The following is a 26,244-nucleotide window of genomic DNA, read 5'->3' as shown; positions in this document are numbered from 1 at the left end:
TATGGTTTTTAGAATTCGCAGGTGCTTCTTCTTCAAGTTAGTTGATTACCCTCAATCCGGTTTTCATATGTATATAGTGCCATTTTCCCCTAGAGACCCTAGGTTTATGGGAAGTGGTGGTTACGGATTTCTGCAATAACTTCTTATCTCAAATATTTCCAGTTTTCTGGACCAATTTCGTAGAGGGCCAGGGCTAAAGGTTTCACCTACAATCAAAAATATCTGCGATGGGGATCTCATCTAGATAATTGATATGGCTCTGGTAAACACTGCTATATATATCTTGTCAATGGTTTGTTGTGGGAGATGCATCCAAATAAATCCACGATCGACTGCAAGCGCATTGAGGTTCTATTTTCCATCGAAGGCCCTTCCGACTCGTGGGGTTATCTCATTTATTAAGGAGTATTCATACCAACACACTTTAGGCATTTAATGGATGCATCGTATGTACCCCCAGAGACTCACTTCCAGCTACCATAGTAATCTTACTGTCACCCATCTTCATTATAACCTTTCACTCTTCTCTACCTATAATCTCTCCTTGTTCGATCTTCGCTATCTTGGGTGTACACGCAAGTACTAGGATTGAGGCAGAGACAAGACACAAAACCATTGTGCAACACATAATAATAACGTTAACATCAAACTAAACTAACGATCCGCTAATGCGTGTATATGACCTGGGGCTATGAGGCTACGCCTCGGTCCTTACCCCGAGGAAACTATTCACCACAATACAAGCAATGGTCATTATAAAGATTGATACTTAACTCGAGGAGACTACTCACTACAATACATTAATGGTCATTGTAAAGATTGATACTTGAAGATGAATGATTATAAGTCATACAATGCATGCGATCGCAATGTACTCTTGGTTACAAGTAACATGGTTGACAAAGACGGAGGCTATGGAGATGGAGATGGCTATGGCAGCTGTAGGGAATGACGACATGCTAGCGACTCTTCGTGGCATGGATGGACGCTCCCACCCTCCTCCCCCCTGAAGGGTTTTCATCTCTTTTATAGGGTGCTGAGTGGCAAAATAGGGTTTAGAGGCGTCTCCGATGCGAATCAGCCAATGGCCCTTTTATGGAAGTCGTTAGGGATACGTCATGGGGTCGTTGGCGCTTGGTACGAGTATCGATACGAGTAGCCATGTTTGTACCGCATGTTGTCTCTTCCTCTGGAAGCTGCTACACGGCTCCGACTGATTGAGTTTGATCTTGAGCCATTATGTCCCTTTTATGGCCTAATTTATCACCGAAAATAGCAAATTTTTGCATGAAATAAAATAATCAATGTGATTTGCAATCTTATGCAATTATTTTAGTCATTAGTAGGCAAATTGAAGTGATTATCTCGAAAAAATCTGAGAATATCCGGTTTAAACATGGATGAAAATGACTGAGAAATCCACTCATCATTACTCTTCTATAGGTTTTGATCCTCCTCAAGTTCGTAAGTAGGGGCGGATTAGATGGAGCCCTGTCTTTGATTCCCGCTAGCTTCTCGGTGCGGTGAGGTTAGGGTTTCTCGTCGTGCATACGCGATGGCAAGATTTGGTGTAGGATTCTTTAGATCGATTCAAGGCTTTGACGGTGACGACTGCAACTAGAAGGCGCTGATCTACAACATTAGGCCGGCTCCAGCAGAAGCGACGACAACGGCTTGTTCTGATGGCGGCAATGGTTGTTCGACGATTCAAGGACCTTGATATAATTTTTATTATGCTTATATACTTCTCGTGAGCCTTTATAAAGATCAGAGTTCTTGTCACAAAAGAAAAAGAATCCATCGTCAAATTCACAATATGATCATCACACGAACCCAATAAACAAGCAAACCATAAACTGATACACCTCCTTGCTAATATAAACCAGCAAATGGACACTGCACACTCCCTCTAGTCCAGCGGGTAAGGGATCGTGGCGATGTGGTTGTGCGCAACGGTCCCGATCCACAGCCTCCGGTCCACCTCCCTCACCTCGCTCACCAGCTTCATCACCTCGCCGCCCCGGTCCTCGAGCACCTCCACCACGTTCCCCTCGCCGTCGAGGAGCGCGAGAAGCGTGTACATCTTCATGCTCACCATCTTCCCCAGCGTCTTCATCGACACCGGGATCTTGAAGTAGGCGGTCCGCAGCCACGGCCACCTCGCGAACACCTCCTGCGTCGGCGTCCGGCAGCAGTCGATCGCCACCCAGAACTGCCCCTTGCTGTTCAGGCGCACGTTGTCGGGGAACCCCGGCAGGTTCGCGAACACCTCCACCTGGCCCGCTCTTGGACCTTCCAGCCAGTACCTCATGATCCTAGCGTGCATGCATGATCCGTCATCAGTTCCTGGATCTCTCGAGCCGGATCATACTGAAAACCTGAGTTTATCTCACCTGCAGTTGGTTGTCTCGGAGAAGAGGAGAAATTGCTGGTCCTGTGAAATCTGCACGCCGTTTGGGAAGACCAGCCCGTTGAGCACGACATGAACGGCACCGGTTTCTCGGTCATATCTCAGCAGCCTCCCCGTGCCTTCTCCTTCTAGCAAAATGTTCAAATGATCCCTGCATGATCAGTCATGGTGTCAGACACTCAAACACAACATCTCAAGAACAAAAATGGAGATCAGCGACAGTACTCCGCTCACTTTCTGCTGTATCTCGTGCTCGTGTCGGTGAAGAATATCGAGCCGTTCATGTGGATGTCGAGGTCGTTGGCGAAGTGGACCGGGTCCCCGCCGACCTCCCTTGCCAGGGAGGTCGCCACGCCGCCGCTTTCGCCGACGGCCATGAGCCCATAGTACGCGTCGGCGATGAAGAGCTCGCCGGTCTCCCTGTGGAACCTCAGCCCGAGAGGCCGGCCGCACCACTTCTCCTTCCCGTGCTGCTTCTTCGTCGTTGACTCCACTCCGTTAGCACAAACTTTCTCCGACCTTTTTTTTTCCCAAGAAATCATTTTAGTTTGCAAACACACAGGTAAGCTATGGATTTATCTGCAGTAAGCCAATTACCAGTCAGGATTCATGACGGCGAACGTCTCCCACCCGGTCTTGTCCCCCATCCACCGCACGACGCGGCCGTCGGCGAGCCCGGCGTAGGGCCCGCGGCCCTGGCTGTCGAACTCGATGGACTCCGGCCCGAACACCTCGTTGACGAACTCGAGCCTGCCGAGCCTGAGGCGGCTGCCGTTGTCCCTCGGCCAGCGCTGCATGACCTCCCTGTATGGCGCCAGCTCGTGCTTCACCGGCCGGTAGTCGATCCCAGCCAGCGGGCCGAGGTGGAAGGGGTCCATGACGACCAGGGCCAGCGCCAGGGCCGCGATGAAGAGGTGCGGGTACTGCACGATGCCATCGCGTACTGCGGCTCCCTGCCGCCGCGGCTTCTTCTCTTCCATGGAGGCAGAGGGCAGTGGTTCTCGTTTGCATGCAGACGAAAAAAGCGCGGGCAACGTGATCTTAAATTCTTAATGGATTTGCCCCGAAAATATATTCCGACATGCACGGGAGTTGCATGAGTTAGCTAGCGTCACAAGATTATCCCGACATGCACGGAGGTTGCATGGGTCGGTGTGATCGTTTGGGAGTAGGTGTATTTCGGTTCAGAACAGCTAAGGGGATATGGCCTTTTTGGAATTTGAGACTTGCATGCCTTTGTTGCTTGGAAAGTGATGCAAGATGTACAGGTCAACAAGCATAAAGTGATCCAGGAGGATATACCGAGCCAATTATCATGCATGACCTGATCTGGTGAGGATCAGGATACAGGGAGAGAAGAGCAAAATTCGGTCTCATTCGTGATAAGGATTTAGTTATTGACAGTCATTATAAAGGAAATTGTCAGAGGATTAGAGGGAGAGATAATTGGCGTAATGCGGTGCGTGTAGGTTTGGTTCTACGTTTCGGAAGGCCCTAGGTCGACGACATGGGCCCCTTCAGTGTTTGAATTTTCAGATCACTTTCTTTCTTTCTTTTCTTCTTTTTTAAGCACCCGGCAAATGCTTCTTAGAGAACATTGTTTCTTTTACGGGTCTTAGACAACATTGTAAGGCGGGCTAATATCCTAAAATTATGAAGAAAAGAGAACACGAAGAATTAGAAATTTATACATGAGAACCCTAGGCATGAATAGGACACACAAAATTAGGATGGATGAATACGTACTTGTGACAGACTAAATTAAAATTTATACATCGAAACCCTAATCGTGTACACTGAAATTGGGGGATGGATCATGGATGAATAGGTAGCTGGGATTTTTTGAAAGAACGGATGAACTTGCTCCCATCGGATGCCGGATAGCTGGGTCGCCGGCACGGGCACACGACACAACAGTAGGTTGCTGGCCTGCCACACGCAATGGCGACAACAAACAAGGCATCCTTGATCCTGAATCCCGAGCGGCCGAGGTGCCGAGGGACGGTTGAAGACTAACAGAAGAACAAACTTATGAAGCGAAGTGAAACAGATGGATTTGATTCAGGTACGCATGCGGGAGAAGCGATCCTAGAACATCTCCTGTCTCCTGTGGACGAGACCATAGTCCTTGGTCAGAGGAATGGTAACTTGATCATAGCTATCACCTGCTGGTTTCTATGGTGGGAGAGACTCAACAACCATCCCAGATTGTTCTTTCAGTCCGAGCCCTTGCTGGGAATTAATTTGCTGCGGCGGCCAAGTCACTTAAGAAGAAAAGGAACCCATGGACGAAATCGTCGCCGGGATATACCAAACTAAATGTCGATGCCTCATTTGATCCGGACTTGCTCCAAGGTACGGTTGGAGCTATTTTGCGCGATAGTGCTGGTAATTTTCATAGTGGCAAGCAATAATGTTGTCGGTGTTTGCATGGATGTGTTCATGGTCGAGGCTCTTGCCCTTCGGTTTGGTCTGAACTTGACCACGTCTATGGGTTGCAACAAGTGGATAATAAATTCGGACAATAGTGATCTAATCTCTACGATGCAAGATGGAGGTAACTCTTCAGGAACATCGGCAGCTATTCTTGATGACTATTATCATATGGCAAGGGATCTCTTTCGTGTGCGGTTTGAACACCACCGTATAGAAGTTAATTCTGCTGTAGATGAACAAACTTTGCAAATTCCCCCCCCCCCCCCCCCCCCCCCCCTCCAAAAAAAATCTTGGTTTGATGAGCCAGCTGAGGCCATCATTCCTTTGCTTGTAAGTGATACTGTTTTGATTACCTGTTAATAAAGGGGTGTTGAGATGTTCAAGAAAGATTTGTGCTGATCCTTTTTCTTTCTTTTTTTTTGGAAAAATGCACTGATACTTATTTAAAAAAGTGTGCATAGCTCTCATCTAGATGAGAAAATAACTATGTGTCATCTAGCTCCTACAACGTTGGATTTTACACGAAGATTTGGATTTCCTTTTGAACACCACTATATTGCGATCGTACACCCTAGGAGGTGGTCCCAGCAAACTAAACAACCGCCCTGGGAGGAGTTCCCCAGCTAACCAAATTGTTTGCCCCCAGTAACAAACCCTGGCGAACATCCACGTCAGATTTTTTTTGGTTAATTCGTGAATTCAGTCAGCAGTAATGAGTGTTCCTCTCGTCGCCGCTGGCAATTGTTGAGACCCATCGTCCTTTTTCTCCGCTGGGTTGAGCCTCCATTCTCGAGCCGATCACGGGGCAGTCCTAGACTGCTACCCGACCTTGGTTCGGTCTCGCCACTCGGGGGGTTATGGTTTTTATCTCTTGTCAGTCCCCGGGCCTAGAAGATTGATGACCCACAAGTATAGGGGATCTATCGTAGTCCTTTCGATAAGTAAGAGTGTCGAATCCAATGAGGAGCAGAAGGATGACAAGCGGTTTTCAGTAAGGTATTCTCTGCAAGCACTGAAATGTTGGGGGACGTAGCAGAAATTCAAAAAAAAATTCCTACATGTCACCAAGATCTATCTATGGAGAAATCAGCAACGAGGGGAAGGAGAGTGCATCTACATACCCTTGTAGATCGCTAAGCGGAAGCGTTCAAGAAAACGGGGTTGAAGGAGTCGTACTCGTCGTGATCCAAATCACCGGAGATCCTAGTGCCGAACGGACGGCACCTCCGCGTTCAACACACGTACAGCCCGGTGACGTCTCCCATGCCTTGATCCAGCAAGGAGAGAGGGAGAGGTTGAGGAAGACTCCATCCAGCAGCAGCACAACAGCGTGGTGGTGGTGGAGGAGCGTGGCAATCCTGCAGGGCTTCGCCAAGCACCTGCGGGAGAGGAGGAGGTGTCACGGGAGGGAGGGAGGCACCAGGGCTTCAGGTGCGGCTGCCCTCCCTCCCCTCCACTATATATAGGGGCAAGGGAGAGGGGGGGGGGGCGTAGCCTTGGCCCTTCCTCCAAGGAAGGGTGCGACTAGGGAGGAGTCCATCCTACCCAAGGCACCTAGGAGGTGCCTTCCCCCTTTAGGACTCTCCCTTTCCCTTATCTCTTGGCGCATGGGCCTCTTGGGGCTGGTGCCCTTGGCCCATATAGGCCAAGGCGCACACCCCTACAGCCCATGTGCCCCCCGGGGTAGGTGGACCCCTGGTCGACCCCCGGACCCCTTTCGGCACTCCTGGTACTGTAACGACCCGGATTCGATGCGCCAGGTGTCTGCCAGTTATTTGCCGTCATTGCCATGTCATTTGCTTGCGTGTTGCATTTTATCATGTCATCAGGTGCATTGCATTGCATACGTGTTCATTTCATGCATCCGAGCATATTTCCCGTTGTCCGTTTTGCAATCCGGCGCTCCTATGCCCTCCGGCGTTCCCCTTTTGTCTCCTATTGTGTGTGGGTGTTAAACTTTCTCGGAATGGACCGAGTCTTGCCAAGCGGCCTTGGTATAGCACCGGTAGACCGCCTGTCGAGTTTCGTGCCATTTGGAGGTCGTTTGGTACTCCAACGGTTAACCGGGTAACCGTATAGCCCCTTTCTCTTTGCAGCCCAACACCCCTTTCAAACTGGCCCAAAACCCATCTAACTCCCCACCATGCTCTCGGTCGTTCGATCACGATCGTGTGGGCGAAAACCGCTCCTCATTTGGACACTCCTAGCTCCCTCTACCTATAAATATGTGCACTCCCCCGGATTTTCGCAGTCCAACCCTAGAAATCGCCCTCCGCCGCCACCGGACGTGTCCGCGTCGCGCCGGACACGTCCGCCGCCGCCGTCCCGCGAATCAGCCGTCGCCACGTGGCGAGTCGCCGTTCTCAGCTGCCGCGGCCCGCGGAGCCCATCACGGGCCCGCGCGGGCCCTCGCGCCGCCGCCGCCCGGCCCGCGCCTCGCACCGCCGCCGGATCCCCGCTCCGCCGCCTGCTCGTCTCCGCCGGCGACCGTCGCCGCCGGCCGCCGCCCCGGCCGCCGCCGCGGGTGCCGCCCCGCACGCCGCGCCCTCCGCCGCCTCTCCCGCCAAAGAGCCCGCCCGCGTGTGCCCCGGCTCCGCCGCCGCCGCGAGGCCCGCCCCCCCGCCGTCCGGCCGCGCCCTCGCCGGCCGCCGCCCGCGCCGTTCGCGCCTGGTCGCCTCCATTCCCGGCCGGATCCGGGACGGGACCGGCCGGATCCGCATCCGCCAAGCCACCCCGAGCCCTCCACGCCGGCGCCGCTCTTCCCCACTGCTCCGCCCGCCTTCTCCGGCGAGATCTGGCCCTGCATCGGAATTCGTGCACGAGGTTGACTTTCCCCCTCCAAAATTTGCCTAAGTCCTCAGATCTGTATATTTTCATGCCATGTTCATGCCATCATATCTCTGCATCCGTAGCTCCGTTTTGTGCGTGTAATATGTCAAATTGTTCGTCTCAAAGAGTACATCATTTCATTCCATTGCATCATATTCATTCGAGGTCATCTAGATGCCCGAATCATCATTGTAAGAGTGTTTCATGATGTTTTCTGCTGTCTGTTAACAGAACGAGCTCTTTTGTCATTTTTACCATGATTGATGTGTGCATCCTATGAGGTTGATGTCTACATGTGTTTTGATCTATGACATGTCTTCTTTACAGAGGTGCTTACCATGTATTTTTGTGATCAATGTGGTGACTAGCACAAGCATGCAAACTAGGCATCATGATGTTGCTGATTTTAGTCCCTGTTCTGCTGTTATTTTGATGCCATGTAAACTTGATGCTACAGAGAGATCCATGCATATTTTGAGATACTTCAGTAAGGATGTTTTGAACATGTGGTTATTGTCTATCCATTAATGCCCTTGGTTGCAATTATGGATTAGTCTAGCATGTAATTTTCGTGCTTTACTTTTTCTTCAAAATGTTTCCTGGCAGATTGTTTACGTGTTATTCAATTTGGCCAAGCTTGCTATAGTTGATCCTTGCATGCTATGGACTTGTTCTTGACTTGGTTTGTTTCATAAACATGTCTTCTTGATGATGCTATGCTTATCTTGTCAAGCAATGACTTGTGGTGAGTGAATCGAGCTTGTTAAGTAGGGTACATGATGTTGCTGTTTTGCTAGGCTGAATCTGTTATTTCGTGATGCTATATAAACATGTTGCTACTAATCATGCTATGCATGATCTGGAGATGTTCTATAAACATGTTTTGATCTACATGTCATCCTCTATCCATTCATGCCCCTAGTGGCATTTATAGCTTGCTGTAGCTTATTCATATCTTGCTCCAAAGTTGCTTCATAATGTTGCTGTCAGCCTGTTAACATTAAGTTCAGTTGTTTCTATGATTGTTGCTAGTGTTCCATGAACCCTATGGACTTGCTATTGCCATGCTTTGCTTTACAAATATGTCTTCTTACTGTTGGGTGCCTTGTCATGCCATGTTTTGCTCTGTGGTGAGTGGTACAAGCTCATCTACATGCCTTCATAATTCTGTTTCTGCCATGTTGAATCTGTATTATAACTTGCTATGTTTACGTGGGTGCCATCATATTTTCTGATCCTTTTTGGCTTATGGTCAGTAAGGGACTTTTCATCTATGCATTTAGTAGATCCATGCCATGCCTTTGTTTGCCATGATAAGTTCCTGTAACATATTGTTTGATAGCTCTGAACATTGCATCGTGATGTTATTTTCTGCAAAGTCTGGAATTGTTATAACTTGCAATCTTACCATGTGTGTTTGAGCATGTTCTAGTGATTTCTAGAGATAGCTCAGTATTCATGTTTTGTAATGCTTTACCTGTACATCATGTACATGCCTTTTGTTATCATGTTGGGGTGTTGTAGCATGTTGTTTTGATGCTTGCAATATGCCTAGTTGCTGTTTTGGACAACTTGTCCTTTAAACTTGTATAGTGTGTGTGTTAAACCGTTGCTCCGTTTTAATTGTGCTCTATATGAAACTTGCTTGATTTTGCATGTAGCTTCATATTATCATGTTGCATCCTTGTTTAGGAGTGTTTGCTTGATGTTTGGGTGCATTTTGCATCAATGCCATGTTTAACTTGTTTTGCTCATATCTTCTAGGTCGTAGCTCCGAATTAAATGAACTTTATATGTAACTTGACTAGAATCTCGTGTAGATCATCTTGTTGCATCTTAACTTGCTGTTTAACAACTTCAACTTAAGGTTTGTTAAGATCTGGACCAACTTCAAAATTTGCATATGAGGACTTACCGGAATTGTCATATGTTGTTCCTGGCCTCATTTAAACTTGCCTTGATGTGTTGCTCTGGTTTGCATCATCCCTTGCCATGAGTAGCTTCATGTAGTTTTGTCATGCATCATGCTTGTTGTGCATCATGTCTTGTTCATTTGTGGTGTGTTTACCATGTTGTGTGCTTCTTCTTGTTAGTTCCTGTTTCGTTGCGATCGTGAGGATTCGTTCGTCTACGCTTGGTTTGGCTTCATCCGTTCATCTTCTTCATGGATTTGTTCTTCTTCCTAGCGGGATTTCAGGCAAGATGACCGCTACCCTGGATCTCACTACTATCATTGCTATGCGAGGTGCTTCGTTCTATCGCTTTGCTGCGCTACCTATCACCTGTTTATCAAGCCGTCCTAAATTGCCATGAACCTCTAACCTTTGACACCTTTCCTATGCAAACCATTGCTTGGCTATGTTACCGCTTTGCTCAACCCCTCTTATAGCGTTGCTAGTTGCATGTGAAGTTGAAGATTTCTCCATGGTGGACAGGTTTATGTTGGGATATCACAATATCTCTTATATTATTAATGCATCTATATACTTGGTAAAGGGTGGAAGACTCAGCCTTTTGCCTAGTGTTTTGTTCCACTCCTGCCGCCCTAGTTTCCGTCATACCGGTGTTATGTTCCCGGATTTTGCGTTCCTTACGCGGTTGGGTGATTTATGGGACCCCCTTGACAGTTCGCTTTGAATAAAACTCCTCCAGCAAGGCCCAACCTTGATTTTATCATTTGCCTCACCACCACCTATCCCTTTCCCTTGGGTCGGCCAACCCGAGGATCATCTTTATTTTAGCCCCCCCGGGCCAGTGCTTGTCTAAGTGTTGGTCCGAACCAGGCAGACTGCGGGGCCACCTCGGGGCAACTCGAGGGCTGGTTTTACTCGTAGGCTGAACCATCCGGTGTGCCCTGAGAACGAGATATGTGCAGCTCCTATCGGGATTGTCGGCGCATCGGGCGGCTTTGCTGGTCTTGTTTTACCATTGTCGAAATGTCTTGTAAACCGGGATTCCGAATCTGATCGGGTCTTCCTGGGAGAAGGTCTATTCCTTCGTTGATCGCGAGAGCTTGTCATCGGCTAAGTTGGGACACCCCTGCAGGGTATAATCTTTCGAAAGCCGTGCCTGCGGTTATAGGCAGATGGGAATTTGTTAATGTCCGGTTGTAGATAACTTGACACCAGATCCGAATTAAAACGCATCAACCACGTGTGTAGCCGTGATGGTCTCTTCTCGGTGGAGTCCGGGAAGTGAACATGGTTTCTGGGTTATGTTTGACGTAAGTAGGAGTTCAGGATCACTTCTTGATCATTGCTAGCTTCATGACCGTTCCGCTTGCTCTCTTCTCGCTCTTATTTGCGTATGTTAGCCACCTCATATGCTTAGTCGCTGCTGCAGCCTCACCACTTTACCCCTTCCTTTTCCTATTAAGCTTTGCTAGTCTTGATACCCATGGTAATGGGATTACTGAGTCCTCGTGGCTCACAGATTACTACAACAACAGTTGTAGGTACAGGTTTATGCGATGATCATGACGCGAGAGCGATGCTTGCTTGCATTGAGTTCTTCTTCTGCTTCTTCTTCGATCAAGGATAGGTTCCAGGTCGGCAGCCTGGGCTAGCAGGGTGGATGTCGTTTGAGTTTCTGTTTGTGTTTCATCCGTAGTCGGATGATGCTCTTATGTATTGTGATGTTGTATTCGTGTGGCATTGTATGCCTTATGTATGTATCCCCATCTATTATGTAATGTTGATGTAATGATATCCACCTTGCAAAAGCGTTTCAATATGCGGGTCTATCCTTGGTAGGACCTTCGAGTTCCTTTTGGATAGGGTCGCATATTGGGCGTGACAAGTTGGTATCAGAGTCTCGACCGACCTTAGGAGCCCCCTTGATTGATCGTGTAGTTTGGCCGATGTTGAGTCTAGAATAAACTGTTTTCAGAGTCTAGTTATATCGGAGAGTAGGAATTCTTTTACTACTCAGCCCCTTCATCGCTCTGGTGAGGAATCTTGACGTAGGTGTTTTGAATTACTCCTCTTCCCCTTCAAATTTTTCTTTAGGTTCACGCAGTTGGTTTTTCGATCGTTGGCTCTCAGCTCTTTTCATCCGGTGCATTTCTCGTCAAGTCAACTCGAGCCTCTTCATCTTTGAGTTCAATCCTCAGTTGTCTTTTTCCCACCCGCCCACCCCTTCTTCTTCTCGGAACCGGAGCCCATAATCGAGTATCCATCCTACTCGTGCAAAATCTTTGCCTTCTTTCCTCAATGATTTCAACTGGTGTTTTCTCTTCAAGATATTCATCGATTTCCCCTTCGAAGTTGCCTTTGTTTTCCCGCCCTCCCACCCTCTTCTTCCCGGAGTCTGACTCTCTCTCGACCATCTATCTCAGTCGTGTGGAGCCTCTTCAGTCTTTCATTAATTATTTCAACCGGTGAATTCTCATCTCGTTCGACATTCTTCATCTCTTTATCTTTTCCGGTGGATTAAATTTTAATTTTTGGTAGTGATTATATTCTTTCCCCTGGCTCCAGTGTTTTCACTGCTCGTTCGTCTCTCCCCAGTTTATCCTTCCGGAGTATTCAAGACATCTTAGGAGATTCGTTTGTGTTTGAATTAATTCGAGGTTGACACCTCATTCAAATATTTCAAGTGTTCCGGTGCACCATCTATCTGTTCAACATCCCTTTCCAACGGTGTTTTTCTCTTCAGTGGGCCCTAACCCACAGGTCTTTTCCCAGGATCTTACCTGACTCTTCTAATTTTCCCGGAGTTATTCTCAATTCTTTTCAAGTTGTGACGTAAGAATGGATCACATCAGATTGAAGAAGAGTTTTCCTCTAAATCTTGCCCGTGCTCTTGAAGATTCGTGGCTCTAGCTTCATATCATCCTCTCGAATTGTTTCATTTGTCAGATATCCCTTTTCTCAACCATCCGGAGTTTTGTCAGGAGTTGTTTTTCGGAGGCCATCGTTCTAGAAGAATTCTTGTCCTCACATTCCATCTATCGTTATCCAATTATCCCGGTGCTTCGTTCAAGTGTTCCTTAATCAGCTCATGATCCCTTTGTTCTTCTGAATCTAAATCCCCTATAGCTTATTTGTTCTCCTAATTCTTCCCGGTGATTCATTCTCTTTCGTCATTCAATTTTCGAATTTTTACGGTGGTTCACTCAAGATTCTTTTTCCTTGATTATCATTTTTAATTCATTCGTTCTTTCCAATCCTACCAGCGGTTCATGAAGACCTTCTCAAGTTTGCGATATGTCACTTCTCAATCCTTTTCAAGAAGAATAAGTAGTATGCAAAATCCATTGCTTGTCACAAATTTATTTTGATGAAGGATAAGCATACAATAAATCTTATTCTTATTTACTCAAAGTGAGTAATCCCTTCCTTCGGAGTTTGTTCTTCATGAATAAATTCTAGTTCCAAGTGGTTTCATCTTTTCTTTTCCGGAGTTCAATCTCCTCAGCCATTTCGTCGGAACCTCCATTTAAATCATTGCAACGCTCATCTTATTCTTTCATCCTCCATTCTATCTCGTCATCCTTTTATTACCGGAGTTCTTCATGGTGGTTCTTTATGATTTAATTCATTCTTTCAAGAGTTCATCAAGATTCTTGTTGGCAGAGTTCAAGTATCTTTTCTTCTCGCGTCTCGAAGTGCAAGTAATTCTTCATTTTCTTTTGAAGTGGAGTTTTGCATTTCTTCATTCTTCTCAGCTATCCAATCATTTCCGTTTGTGGTCGGTTATCACCTCATAATTTTGAGATGTTTTCCATAAGTCCACGACAAGCTTATTCTTTCGTTGTTGATTTTCTCAACAACTCCGTTCAATTCTTCCTTCTAAGTTCTTTTCATTCAACTCTTCCAATTCTTCCGGAGGCTTTGTGTTGTTCCTCTCGTCAAGTACCATTCCATCTTCTCTAGTTCATGTTCTATTCTTTCCATTTTAGCCGGAGTGCTGCCTAAATTCTTTCAGTCTTATTCGTTTCTTATCTCGTTCTAACCGGAGTGATTTCATAGTCTATCTAATTCCTTGAGCTTTCGATTCTCGTCATTCTTGTTATTCCTCTCTTCTTCTCGAGTGCTTTCGATTCATTGCTCCTTCTCGTCAGTTCTTGTTTCACCTCATCCCTTTTCTCTCCCGTCTCGGTCCTAAGATCTCGGGACGAGATCTCTTGTTAGTGGAGGAGAGTGGTAAAGCCCCGGATTCGATGCGCCAGGTGTCTGCTAGTTATTCACCGTCATTGCCATGTCATTTGCTTGCGTGTTGCATTTTATCATGTCATCAGGTGCATTGCATTGCATACGTGTTCATCTCATGCATCCGAGCATATTCCCCGTTGTCCGTTTTGCAATCCGGCGCTCCTATGCCCTCTGGCGTTCCCCTTTTGTCTCCTGTTGTGTGTGGGTGTTAAACTTTCTCGGAATGGACCGAGTCTTGCCAAGCGGCCTTGGTATAGCACCGGTAGACCGCCTGTCGAGTTTCGTGCCATTTGGAGGTCGTTTGGTACTCCAACGGTTAACCGGGTAACCGTATAGCCCCTTTCTCTTTGCAGCCCAACACCCCTTCCAATCTGGCCCAAAACCCATCTAACTCCCCTCCATGCTCTCGGTCGTTCGATCACGATCGTGTGGGCGAAAACCGCTCCTCATTTGGACACTCCTAGCTCCCTCTACCTGTAAATATGTGCACTCCCCCGGATTTTCGCAGTCCAACCATAGAAATTGCCCTCCGCCGCCACCGGACGTGTCCGTGTCGCGCCGGACACGTCCGCTGCCGCCCTCCCGCGAATCAGCCGTCGCCACGTGGCGAGTCACCGTTCTCCGCCGCCGCGGCCCGCGGAGCCCATCGCGGGCCCGCACGGGCCCCCGCGCCGCCGCCGCCCGGCCCGCGCCTCGCACCGCCGCCGGATCCCCGCTCCGCCGCCTGCTCGTCTCCGCCGACGACCGTCGCCGCCGGCCGCCGCCCCGGCCGCCGCCGCGGGTGCCGCCGCGGGTGCCGCCCCGCGCGCCGCGCCCTCCGCCGCCTCTCCCACCAAAGCGCCTGCCCGCGGGTGCCCCGGCTCCGCCGCCGCCGCGAGGCCCGCCCCCCCGCCGTCCGGCCGCGCCCTCGCCGGCCGCCGCCCGCGCCGTTCGCGCCCGGTCGCCGCCGTTCCCGGCCGGATCCGCATCCGCCAAGCCACCCCGAGCCCTCCAAGCCGGCGCCGCCCTTCCCCACTGCTCCGGCCGCCTTCTCCGACGAGATCCAGCCCTGCCTCGGAATCCGTGCACGAGGTTGACTTTCCCCCTCCAAAATTTGCCTAAGTCCTCAGATCTGCATATTTTCATGCCATGTTCATGCCATCATATCTCTGCATCCATAGCTCCGTTTTGTGCGTGTGATATGTCAAATTGTTCGTCTCGAAGAGTACATCATTTCATTCCATTGCATCATATTCATTTGAGGTCATCTAGATGTCCGAGTCATCATTGTAAGAGTGCTTCATGATGTTTTCTGCTGTCTGTTAACAGAACGAGCTCTTTTGTCATTTTTGCCATGATTGATGTGTGCATCCTATGAGGTTGATGTCTACATGTGTTTTGATCTATGCCATGTCTTCTTTATAGAGGTGCTTACCATGCATTTTTGTGATCAATGTGGTGACTAGCACAAGCATGCAAACTAGGCATCATGATGTTGCTGATTTTAGTCCCTGTTCTGCTGTTATTTTGATGCCATGTAAACTTGATGCTACAGAGAGATCCATGCATATTTTGAGATACTTCAGTAAGGATGTTTTGAAAATGTGGTTATTGTCTATCCATTAATGCCCTTGGTTGCAATTATGGAGTAGTCTAGCATGTAATTTTCGTGCTCTACTTTTGCTTCAAAATGTTTCCTGGCAGATTGTTTACGTGTTATTCAATTTGGCCAAGCTTGCTATAGTTGATCCTTGCATGCTATGGACTTGTTCTTGACTTGGTTTGTTTCACAAACATGTCTTCTTGATGATGCAATGCTTATCTTGTCATGCAATGACTTGTGGTGAGTGAATCGAGCTTGTTAAGTTGGGTACATGATGTTGTTGTTTTGCTAGGCTGAATCTGTTATTTCGTGATGCTATATAAACATGTTGCTACTAATCATTCGATGCATAATCTGGAGATGTTCTATAAACATGTTTTGATCTACATGTCATCCTCTATCCATCCATGCCTCTGGTAGCATTTATAGCTTGCTGTAACTTGTTCATATCTTGCTGCAAAGTTGCTTCATAATGTTGCTGTCAGCCTATTAACATTAAGTTCAGTTGTTTCCATGATTGTTGCTAGTGTTCCATGAACCCTATGGACTTGCTATTGCCGTGCTTAACTTCACAAATATGTCTTCTTACTGTTGGGTGCCTTGTCATGCCATGTTTTTCTCTGTGGTGAGTGGTACAAGCTCATCTACATGCCTTCATAATTCTGTTTCTGCCATGTTGAATCTGTATTATAACTTGCTATGTTTACGTGGGTGCCATCATATTTTCTGATCCTTTTTGGCTTATGGTTAGTAAGGGACTTTTGACCTATGCATTTAGTAGATCCATGCCATGCCTTTGTTTGCCATGATAAGTTCCTGTAACATGTTGTTTGATAGCTCTAAACATTGCATCGTGATGTTATTTTCTGCAAAGTCTGGAATTGTTATAACTTGCAATCTTACCATGTGTGTTTGAGCATGTTCTAGTGATTTCTGGAGATAACTTAGTTTTCATGTTTTGTAATGCTTTACCTGTACATCATGTCCATGTCTTTTGTTATCATGTTGGGGTGTTTTAGCATGTTGTTTTGATGCTTGCAATATGCCTAGTTGCTGTTTTGGACAGCTTGTCCTTTAAACTTGTATAGTGTGTGTGTGTTGAACCGTTGCTCCGTTTTGATTGTGCTCTATATGAAACTTGCTTGATTTTGCATGTAGCTTCATATTATCATGTTGCATCCTTGTTTTGGAGTGTTTGCTTGTTGTTTGGGTGCATTTTGCATCAATGCCATGTTTAACTTGTTTTGCTCATATCTTCTAGGCCGTAGCTCCGAATTAAATGAACTTTATATGTAACTTGACTAGAATCTCGTGTAGATCATCTTGTTGCATCTTAACTTGATGTTTAACAACTTCAACTTAAGGTTTGTTCAGATCTGGACCAACTTCGAAATTTGCATATGAGGACTTACCGGAATTGTCATATGTTGTTCCCGGCCTCATTTAAACTTGCCTTGATGTGTTGCTCTTGTTTGCATCATCCCTTGCCATGAGTAGCTTCATGTAGTTTTGTCATGCATCATGCTTGTTGTGCATCATGTCTTGTTCATTTGTGGTTTGTTTACCATGTTGTGTGCTTCTTCTTGTTAGTTCCTGTTTCGTTGCGATCATGAGGATTCGTTCGTCTACGCTTGGTTCGGCTTCATCCGTTCATCTTCTTCATGGATTCGTTCTTCTTCCTAGCGGGATTTCAGGCAAGATGACCGCTACCCTGTATCTCACTACTATCATTGCTATGCTAGTTGCTTCGTTCTATCGCTTTGCTACACTACCTATCATCTGTTTATCAAGCCGTCCCAAATTGCCATGAACCTCTAACCTTTGACACCTTTCCTATGCAAACCATTGCTTGGCTGTGTTACCGCTTTGCTCAGCCCCTCTTATTGCGTTGCTAGTTGCAGGTGAAGTTGAAGATTTCTCCATGGTGGACATGTTTATGTTGGGATATCACAATATCTCTTATATTATTAATGCATCTATATACTTGGTAAAGGGTGGAAGACTCAGCCTTTTGCCTAGTGTTTTGTTCCACTCTTGCCGCCCTAGTTTCCGTCATACCGGTGTTATGTTCCCGAATTTTGCGTTCCTTACGCGGTCGGGTGATTTATGGGACCCCCTTGACAGTTCGCTTTGAATAAAACTCCTCCAGCAAGGCCCAACCTTGGTTTTACCATTTGCCTCACCATCACCTATCCCTTTCCCTTGGGTCGGCCAACCCGAGGGTCATCTTTATTTTAGCCCCCCCCGGGCCAGTGCTTGTCTAAGTGTTGGTCCGAACCGGGCAGACTGCGGGGCCACCTCGGGGCAACTCGAGGGCTGGTTTTACTCGTAGGCTGACCCATCCGGTGTACCCTGAGAACGAGATATGTGTAGCTCCTATCGGGATTGTCGGCGCATCGGGCGGCTGTGCTGGTCTTGTTTTACCATTGTCAAAATGTCTTGTAAACCGGGATTCCGAGTCTGATCGGGTCTTCCTGGGAGAAGGTCTATTCCTTCGTTGATCGCGAGAGCTTGTCATGGGCTAAGTTGGGACACCCTTGCAGGGTATAATCTTTCGAAAGCCATGCCTGCGGTTATAGGCAGATGGGAATTTGTTAATGCCCGGTTGTAGATAACTCGACACCAGATCCGAATTAAAACGCATCAACCGCGTGTGTAGCCGTGATGGTCTCTTCTCGGTGGAGTCCGGGAAGTGAACACGGTTTCTGGGTTATGTTTGACGTAAGTAGGAGTTCAGGATCACTTCTTGATCATTGCTAGCTTCACGACCGTTCCGCTTGCTCTCTTCTCGCTCTTATTTGCGTATGTTAGCCACCTCATATGCTTAGTCGCTGCTGCAGTCTCACCACTTTACCCCTTCCTTTTCCTATTAAGCTTTGCTAGTCTTGATACCCATGGTAATGGGATTGCTGAGTCCTCGTGGCTCACAGATTACTACAACAACAGTTGCAGGTACAGGTTTATGCGATGATCATGACGCGAGAGCGATGCTTGCTTGCGTTGAGTTCTTCTTCTGCTTATTCTTCGATCAGGGATAGGTTCCAGGTCGGCAGCCTGGGCTAGCAGGGTGGATGTCGTTTGAGTTTCTGTTTGTGTTTCATCCGTAGTCGGATGATGCTCTTATGTATTGTGATGTTGTATTCGTGTGGCATTGTATGCCTTATGTATGTATCCCCATCTATTATGTAATGTTGATGTAATGATATCCACCTTGCAAAAGCGTTTCAATATGCGGGTCTATCTTTGAAGGGACCTTCGAGTTCCTTTTGGATAGGGTCGCATATTGGGCGTGACAGGTACAATACCAATAATGCGCGAAACTTTTCCGGCGACCAAGACAAGACTTCCCATATATAAATCTTTACCTCCGGACCATTCCGGAACTCCTCGTGACGTCCGGGATCTCATCCGGACTCCGAACAACATTCGGTAACCACATACAAACTTCCTTTATAACCCTAGCATCATCGAACCTTAAGTGTGTAGACCCTACGGGTTCGGGAACCATGCAGACATGACCGAGACGTTCTCCGGTCAATAACCAACAGCGGGATCTGGATACCCATGTTGGCTCCCACATGTTCCACGATGATCTCATCGGATGAACCACGATGTCAAGGACTCAATCGATCCCGTATACAATTCCCTTTGTCTAGCGGTATTGTACTTGCCCGAGATTCGATCCTCGGTATGTCGATACCTTGTTCAATCTCGTTACTGGCAAGTCTCTTTACTCGTTCTGTAACACATCATCCCATGATCAACCCCTTGGTCACATTGTGCACATTATGATGATGTCCTACCGAGTGGGCCCAGAGATACCTCTCCGTTAACCGGAGTGAAAATCCCAGTCTCGATTCGTGCCAACCCAACAGACACTTTCGGAGATACCTGTAGTGAACCTTTATAGCCACCCAGTTACTTTGTGACGTTTGGTACACCCAAAGCATTCCTACGGTATCCGGGAGTTGCACAATCTCATGGTCTAAGGAAATGATACTTAACATTAGAAAAGCTTTAGCATACAAACTACGATCTTTGTGCTAGGCTTAGGATTGGGTCTTGTCCATCACATCATTCTCCTAATGATGTGATCCCGTTATCAACGACATCCAATGTCCATGGTCAGGAATCCGTAACCATCTATTGATCAACGAGCTAGTCAACTAGAGGCTTACTAGGGACATGGTGTTTGTCTATGTACCCACACATGTATCTGAGTTTCCTATCAACACAATTATAGCATGGATAATAAACGATTATCATGAACAAGGAAATATAATAATAACTAATTTATTATTGCCTCTAGGGCATATTTCCAACAGTCTCCCACTTGCACTAGAGTCAATAATCTAGTTCACATCGCCATGTGATTAACACTGATAGGTCACATCGCCATGTGACCAACATCCAAAGAGTTTACTAGTGTCTAAACTAGTTCACATCACCATGTGATTAAGACTCAGTTAGTTCTGGGGTTTGATCATGTTTTGCTTGTGAGAGAGGTTTTAGTCAACGGGTCTGCAACATTCAGATCCGTATGTACTTCGCAATTCTCTATGTCATATCGGAAATGCTGCTTCCACGCTCCACTTGGAGCTATTCCAAATGGTTGCTCCACTATACGTATCTGGTTTGCTACTCAGAGTCATTCGGATAGGTGTTAAATCTTGCATCGATGTAACCCTTTACGCCGAACTCTTTATCACCTCCATAATCGAGAAACATGTCCTTTATTTACTCCAAGGACAATTTTGACCGTTGTCCAATGATCTATTCCTAGATCATTCTTGTACCCCTTGACTGACTCATGGCAATGCACACTTTTGGTGCGGTACACAGCATAGTATACTATAGACCCTACGTCTGAAGCATAGGGGACGACCTTCGTCCTTTCTCTCTCTTCTGCCGTGGTCGAGCTTTAACTCTTAACTTCATACCTTAGAACTCAGGCAAGAACTCCTTCTTTGACTGATCCATCTTGAACACCTTCAAGATCATGTCAAGGTATGTGCTCATTTGAAAGTACCATTTAGCGTTTTTTGACCTATCCTCATAGATCTTGATGCTCAATGTTCAAGTAGCTTAATCCAGGTTTTCCAATGAAAAACACTTTTCAAATAACCCTATATGCTTTCCAGAAATTCTACATCATTTCCGATCAACAATATGTCAACAACATATACTCATCAGAAATGCTATAGTGCTCCCACTCACTTCTTTGGAAATACAAGTTTCTCATAAACTTTGTATAAACCCAAAATCTTTGATCATCTCATCAAAGCGTACATTGCAACTCCGAGATGCTTACTCCAGTCCTTAGAAGGATTGCAGGAGTTTTGCATATTTGTTAGCGTTCTTTAGGATTGTCAAAACCTTCTGGTTGTATCACATACAACCTTTCCTCAAGAAAACTGTCGAGGAAACAATGTTTTTTTTGACATTCTATCTGCAAGATTTCATAAATAAGCAGTAACTGCTAATCCAATTCCAATAGACTCTTAGCATCGCTACGAGTGAGAAAGCCTCACCATAGTCAACTCCTTGAACTTGTCGGAAAACATCTTGACGACAAGTCGAGCTTTCTTAATGGTGATTCTTACCATCATTGTCTGTCTTCCTTTTAAAAAACCATCTGTACCCAACGGCCTTACGACCATCAAGTATTTCTTCCAAAGTCATGGATCCTTTCTCGGATTTTATGGCCTCGAGCCATTCATCGGAATCCGGGCCCACCATCGCTTCTCCATAGCTCGTAGGTTCATTGTTGTCTAGCAACATGACCTCTAAGACAGGATTGCGTACCACTCTGAAGTAGTACACGTCCTTGTCGACCTACGAGGTACGGTAGTGACTTGATCCGAAACTTCATGATCACTATCATAAGCTTCTACTTCAATTGGTGTAGGCGCCACAGGAACAACTTCCTGTGCCCTGCTACACACTAGTTGAAGTGACGGTTCAATAACCTCATCAAGTCTCCACCATCCTCCCACTCAATTCTTTCAAGAGAAACTTTTCCTCGAGAAAGGACCCGTTTCTAGAAACAATTACTTTTGCTTCCGGATCTGAGATAGGAGGTATACCCAACCATTTTGGGTATCCTATGAAGATGTATTTATCCGTTTTGGGTTCGAGCTTATCACGATGAAACTTTTTCACATAAGCGTTGCAGCCCCAAACTTTTAAGAAACGACAACTTAGGTTTCTCCAAACCATAGTTCAAACGGTGTTGTCTCAATGGAATTACGTGGTGCCCTATTAAAGTGAGTGTGGTTGTCTCTAATGCCTAACCCATGAATGATAGTGGTAATTCGATAAGAGACATCATGGTACGCACCATATCCCATAGGGTGCAACTATGATGTTCGGACACACCATCACACTATGGTGTTCCAGGCGGTATTAATTGTGAAACAATTTCCACAATGTCTTAATTGCGTGACAAAGCTCATAACTCAGATAGTCATCTCTATGATCATATCATAGACATTTTATCCTCTTGTCATGATGATCTTTAACTTCACTCTGAATTACTTGAACCATTCAATAATTCAGACTTGTGTTTCATCAAGTAAATATACTCAACATCTACTCGAATCATCTGTGAAGTAAGAACATAACGATATTCACTGCATGCCTCAACACTCATTGGACTCCACACATCAAAATGTGTTACTTCCAACAAGTTGCTATCTTGTTCCATCTTACTGAAACCGAGGCTTTTCAGTCATCTTGCCCATGTGGTATGATTTGCATATCTCAAGTGATTCATAATCAAGAGAGTCCAAACAATCCATCTGCATGGAGTTTCTTCATGCGTATACACCAATAGACATGGTTCGCATGTCTCAAACTTTTCAAAAACGAGTGAGTCCAAAGATCCATCAAATGGAGCTTCTTCATGCGTTTTATACCAATATGACTTACATGGTAGTGCCACAAGTAAGTGGTACTATCATTATTATCTTATATCTTTTGGCATGAAAATGTGTATCACTACGATCGAGATTCAATAAACCATTCCTTTTAGGTGTAAGACCATTGAAGGTATTATTCAAATAAACAGAGTAACCATTATTCTACTTAAATGAATAACTGTGTTGCGACAGACATAATCCAATCATGCCTATGCTCAACGCAAACACCAAATAACAATTATTTAGGTTTAACAACAATCTCGATGGTAGAGGGAGCGTGCGATGCTGTCGCGACCGACTTTCCGGGAAATAAATTTCCAGAAAAGACCGTCGTGCTCATCAGCCCCAGGATTACCGTTAGCTGATGAGGCTCCAACTTGATACAGAAATTCCAAGCAACATACAAAATATGCAGTACAAGACCATTCTGGCCTGTGAGTACAACAAATGGTTTCTAGTGGTTGATGGCGGAAGCGGTTTGTGGATCATCAGTGTCTATGGGACTCCAATTCCCACAGGAACAGCTGACCAGGTTAACTCCTATCTTCGCGAGGCTGCTATCTCCATTACTTAGGTTCCGGGCTGTCATCGCGTCACTCCTCTCCGTGCAGGAAAATCTGGCCAAGACAATAGCCAGGGACAAGCCAGTGAGTACTTTGAATGTACTCGCAAACATTATGAACACAGGTATAATATAACAATGATGTGCCAAAAATATTTTTTTTGCTCATGACGTCAGTCACAAAATGAAACTCTGATGCGTGCAAGCAAGTTATTCATAAAACTGCAATAACATGGTAGTATAAAAACTTATGAAAACAAATAACAAGCAATGCCACAGTCGGGCGTCTGAGCGACGCCACATAAAGGGCTTTAAAAGAAATGCCACAGTCGGGCGTCTGAGCGACGCCACATAAAGGGCTTTAAAAGAAATGCCACAGTCGGGCGTCTGAGCGACGCCACATAAAGGGCTTTAAAAGAAATGCCACAGTCGGCGTCTGAGCGACGCCACATAAAGGGCTTTAAAAGAAATGCCACAGTCGGGCGTCTGAGCGACGCCACATAAAGGGCTTTAAAAGAAATGCCACAGTCGGGCGTCTGAGCGACGCCACATAAAGGGCTTTAAAAGAAATGCCACAGTCGGCGTCTGAGCGACCACATAAAGGGCTTTAAAAGAAATGCCACAGTCGGGCGTCTGAGCGACGCCACATAAAGGGCTTTAAAAGAAATACCACAGTCGGGCGTCTGAGCGACACCACATAAAGGGCTTAAAAGAACGCCACAGTCGGGCGTCTGAGCGACACCACATAAAGGGCTTTAAAAGAATAATCATAATGAATATCCCGGAGGTAGAACCATCCCAGAGATACTCGGTAATAATATCACGGGTTAGTCAATAATAATAATAATAATAGATATCACAAGTCACGAGTAGTAATTCCATTTCTGGTTAACCGTTTCACCTCCGAAGACCGACACTAAGACCGACACCAGACCCATCCCAGACTGTAATCCTTAACCATGGACACGGCTATTCGAATAGGTTTATTCTCTGCAGAGGGTGTACTCTTTACCCACGAGTAACGGATTTCTTTAGTCCATCGGGACTAATTCCGTCTACGGTCTTTTTGTTGAAAACACACCTAACTTGCACACACCAGCTTATCACACACGTGCCTGGAATCACCCACGACACCTGTTAAGCAAACTCTAAGTGGGGAGGCTACAACCTCGCGTAGCATGGGATCAAATTTATATCGCGCGCTCTAAGGGGTGGCCTCCCCTCTCGGTCCCAACCGGAAACACCCATGCTCCCGGACCAGGTGGCCTGCCTACCAGTTACAACCAGTATCTTCCACCATGGCCTCTCTGTACGGTGTGTGCTAGAAAGAGGTTGACAACTTACTGAACCGTACTCTACTTGCTGTAGAGACGAGTGGTAGTACGAAACAAGTATGGGGGTTACTGGAACAAGACTTGATCTACGGTCGACTCAGGAGGTTCAAGTATTCCCTGCATGATTAGTATAACAAATATAATCCATCCAACAGGGTCACCGCTCATATCACCTTGCCATGCCATATCAGACATAACCGTCCCGACGGAGACCGGTGACAAACTCATACCTACCCAAGGCAGAGGTTTTTCACGGTTTCCTGCCGGTATGCATTTCAAGGTATATGAGGGTGATTATCATCACAAGTGTGTTCATTTCCAATAGCATGGAAATCAATAACATGCACCCATGCATATGATCATATCACATGAAATAACAAGTCCTTCGAAATGCGGTGGTGTTATAAATGCATCAGTGATCACACCAAAAATATTATGCCGGAATTCAGAATGCTTGCCTTCAATGTGTGGAAGGGCAGGGTGCTCTCCAAACTTTTGAAAGTTTCTTCTCTCTCCCAAAATCCTATTTAAAAATATATTTGAATTAACACATATTTCAAAAACAGAACCAAAAAGTTGTTTTGAAATTTTTTCAAATAAATCTTAAAATAAACTAGACCAAATTTGAAGAAGGTAGGAAAAAGAATCAACTCATTTGGATTTATATTTAAAAAGTTATAGCCAGTCAAAGATTTGGTCAAATCTGTTATTTAAAATTAAAACAGAAAAGAAAACGGTTCGGAAGGGAATACGTTTTCGGAGCGGGGAAAGCGTACTGGGGAAAATACGCCTTCACTTAACCGACGTGGATAGGCGCAGGGTCACTGACAGTGGGTCCAAGGGGCCCACTGGTCAGGTTTGACCAGTCCGCCCTCCTCCTTCTTCCTCTGTCCCGAGCGGAGGCGGGACTCCGGCGACCAACGCCGGCGAGCGGCGGCTCCTCGCGGCCTCTGGAGGGCGGGGATGGATCCGCACGGCTGGGGCATTTCTCCCGGTGGTCGAGGGGTCGACAGTGGTGGAAGAAGTCATCGGCGGTGAGCTTCGCGGCGGAGGGAGGTTTCGGTGCAAAGTGGTTTCGGGGCGGCGGTGGTTCTCGATCGAAATGGAGTAGGGGGAAGGTTTACGGGAGGATGAGGGGGTTCTTGGTGGAGAGAACGAAGAGTGGGAGGCCCTGGTGGTGCCGAATTGGCCGGGGCAGTGGTGGCGGCTGCCGTTGCCGGAGATGGGGATGAAGACCTTCCCCGAGTCGATTGGCTGCCATGGGAGGACTAGGGGAGCACTCTAAGGCTTCCTGCGTGCCCGGGGTGGCTCGGGACCTCCTCTTATAGCTCGTCGAGGTCGGTTCCGCGGCGGCCGGATAAGCTCTCCGGCGAACCGCCTCGCTGTAGCTTGCAGGGCAACGTGGCGCGGCTGGGGATGACGACAAGAGCTAGTGGACGAGAGGGCACTGCTCCAGGGGCCAGGTGGCGAGCCGGGGTGGCTTGGGCGGCGCTGCACGGCGCAGGGCTGTCGGGCGGCGGTGGCGGCTAGCTCTTGGCCTGCCGGGCGCGGCGGGGGCTGCTTGGCGCGTTGCTGCGAGGAGGGGAGCGCGTGGCGTGGTGCTGCAGAGCGGGCCAAAGCCGTGGGGGCCAGCGTGTCGGCTCGGGCGCGCGGCTGCAATACGCGCGCTCTGGGCGCGTCTAGTGCACGCACACCAGGTGTTCGGCACAATGCCGAGGCATGCTACAGGTCGCAGGTGGGGATGGGATTTACCAGATCGAGGTTAGGAGCAACGGGGAGTCTAGTGGACATGCTGGTTTGATCAGAGGTGCAAGTTCATAGTGCAATGCCACAATCATGCCAGAACTGGTCATGCTCTCCAGGTGTTTGGCAAAATGCCACATGCACTTAGGCAGGTCTTGGGGTGGCCAAAAACTCCATATGGGGGTCTCTTTAGATGCAAAAGAGAGTGGTGAGGTTAGTTGGACAAAAGGGGAAACTTGCTAGTGCAAGTTTTACAAAACTTCAATTCTGGAC

The 26,244-nt window shown here is 47.0% G+C and overlaps 1 protein-coding gene across 1 annotated transcript; it reads right to left on the bottom strand.

The window, feature by feature from the left end:
• Positions 1-1,784: 1,784 nt before the first annotated feature.
• Positions 1,785-3,447, bottom strand: LOC123092675 (protein STRICTOSIDINE SYNTHASE-LIKE 13). The gene is made up of 4 exons (XM_044514496.1): positions 3,008-3,447; positions 2,645-2,929; positions 2,394-2,561; positions 1,785-2,315 (listed from the first exon to the last, which is right to left on the bottom strand). The coding sequence occupies exons 1-4, from the start codon at positions 3,388-3,390 to the stop codon at positions 1,910-1,912; spliced, it is 1,242 nt and encodes a 413-aa protein (XP_044370431.1). The 5' UTR covers positions 3,391-3,447; the 3' UTR covers positions 1,785-1,909.
• Positions 3,448-26,244: the final 22,797 nt, after the last annotated feature.

This window comes from Triticum aestivum, chromosome 4B, assembly GCF_018294505.1.
Source record: "Triticum aestivum cultivar Chinese Spring chromosome 4B, IWGSC CS RefSeq v2.1, whole genome shotgun sequence".
Lineage (NCBI taxonomy): Eukaryota > Viridiplantae > Streptophyta > Magnoliopsida > Poales > Poaceae > Triticum > Triticum aestivum.
This window is presented reverse-complemented; position numbering and strand designations above follow the sequence as displayed.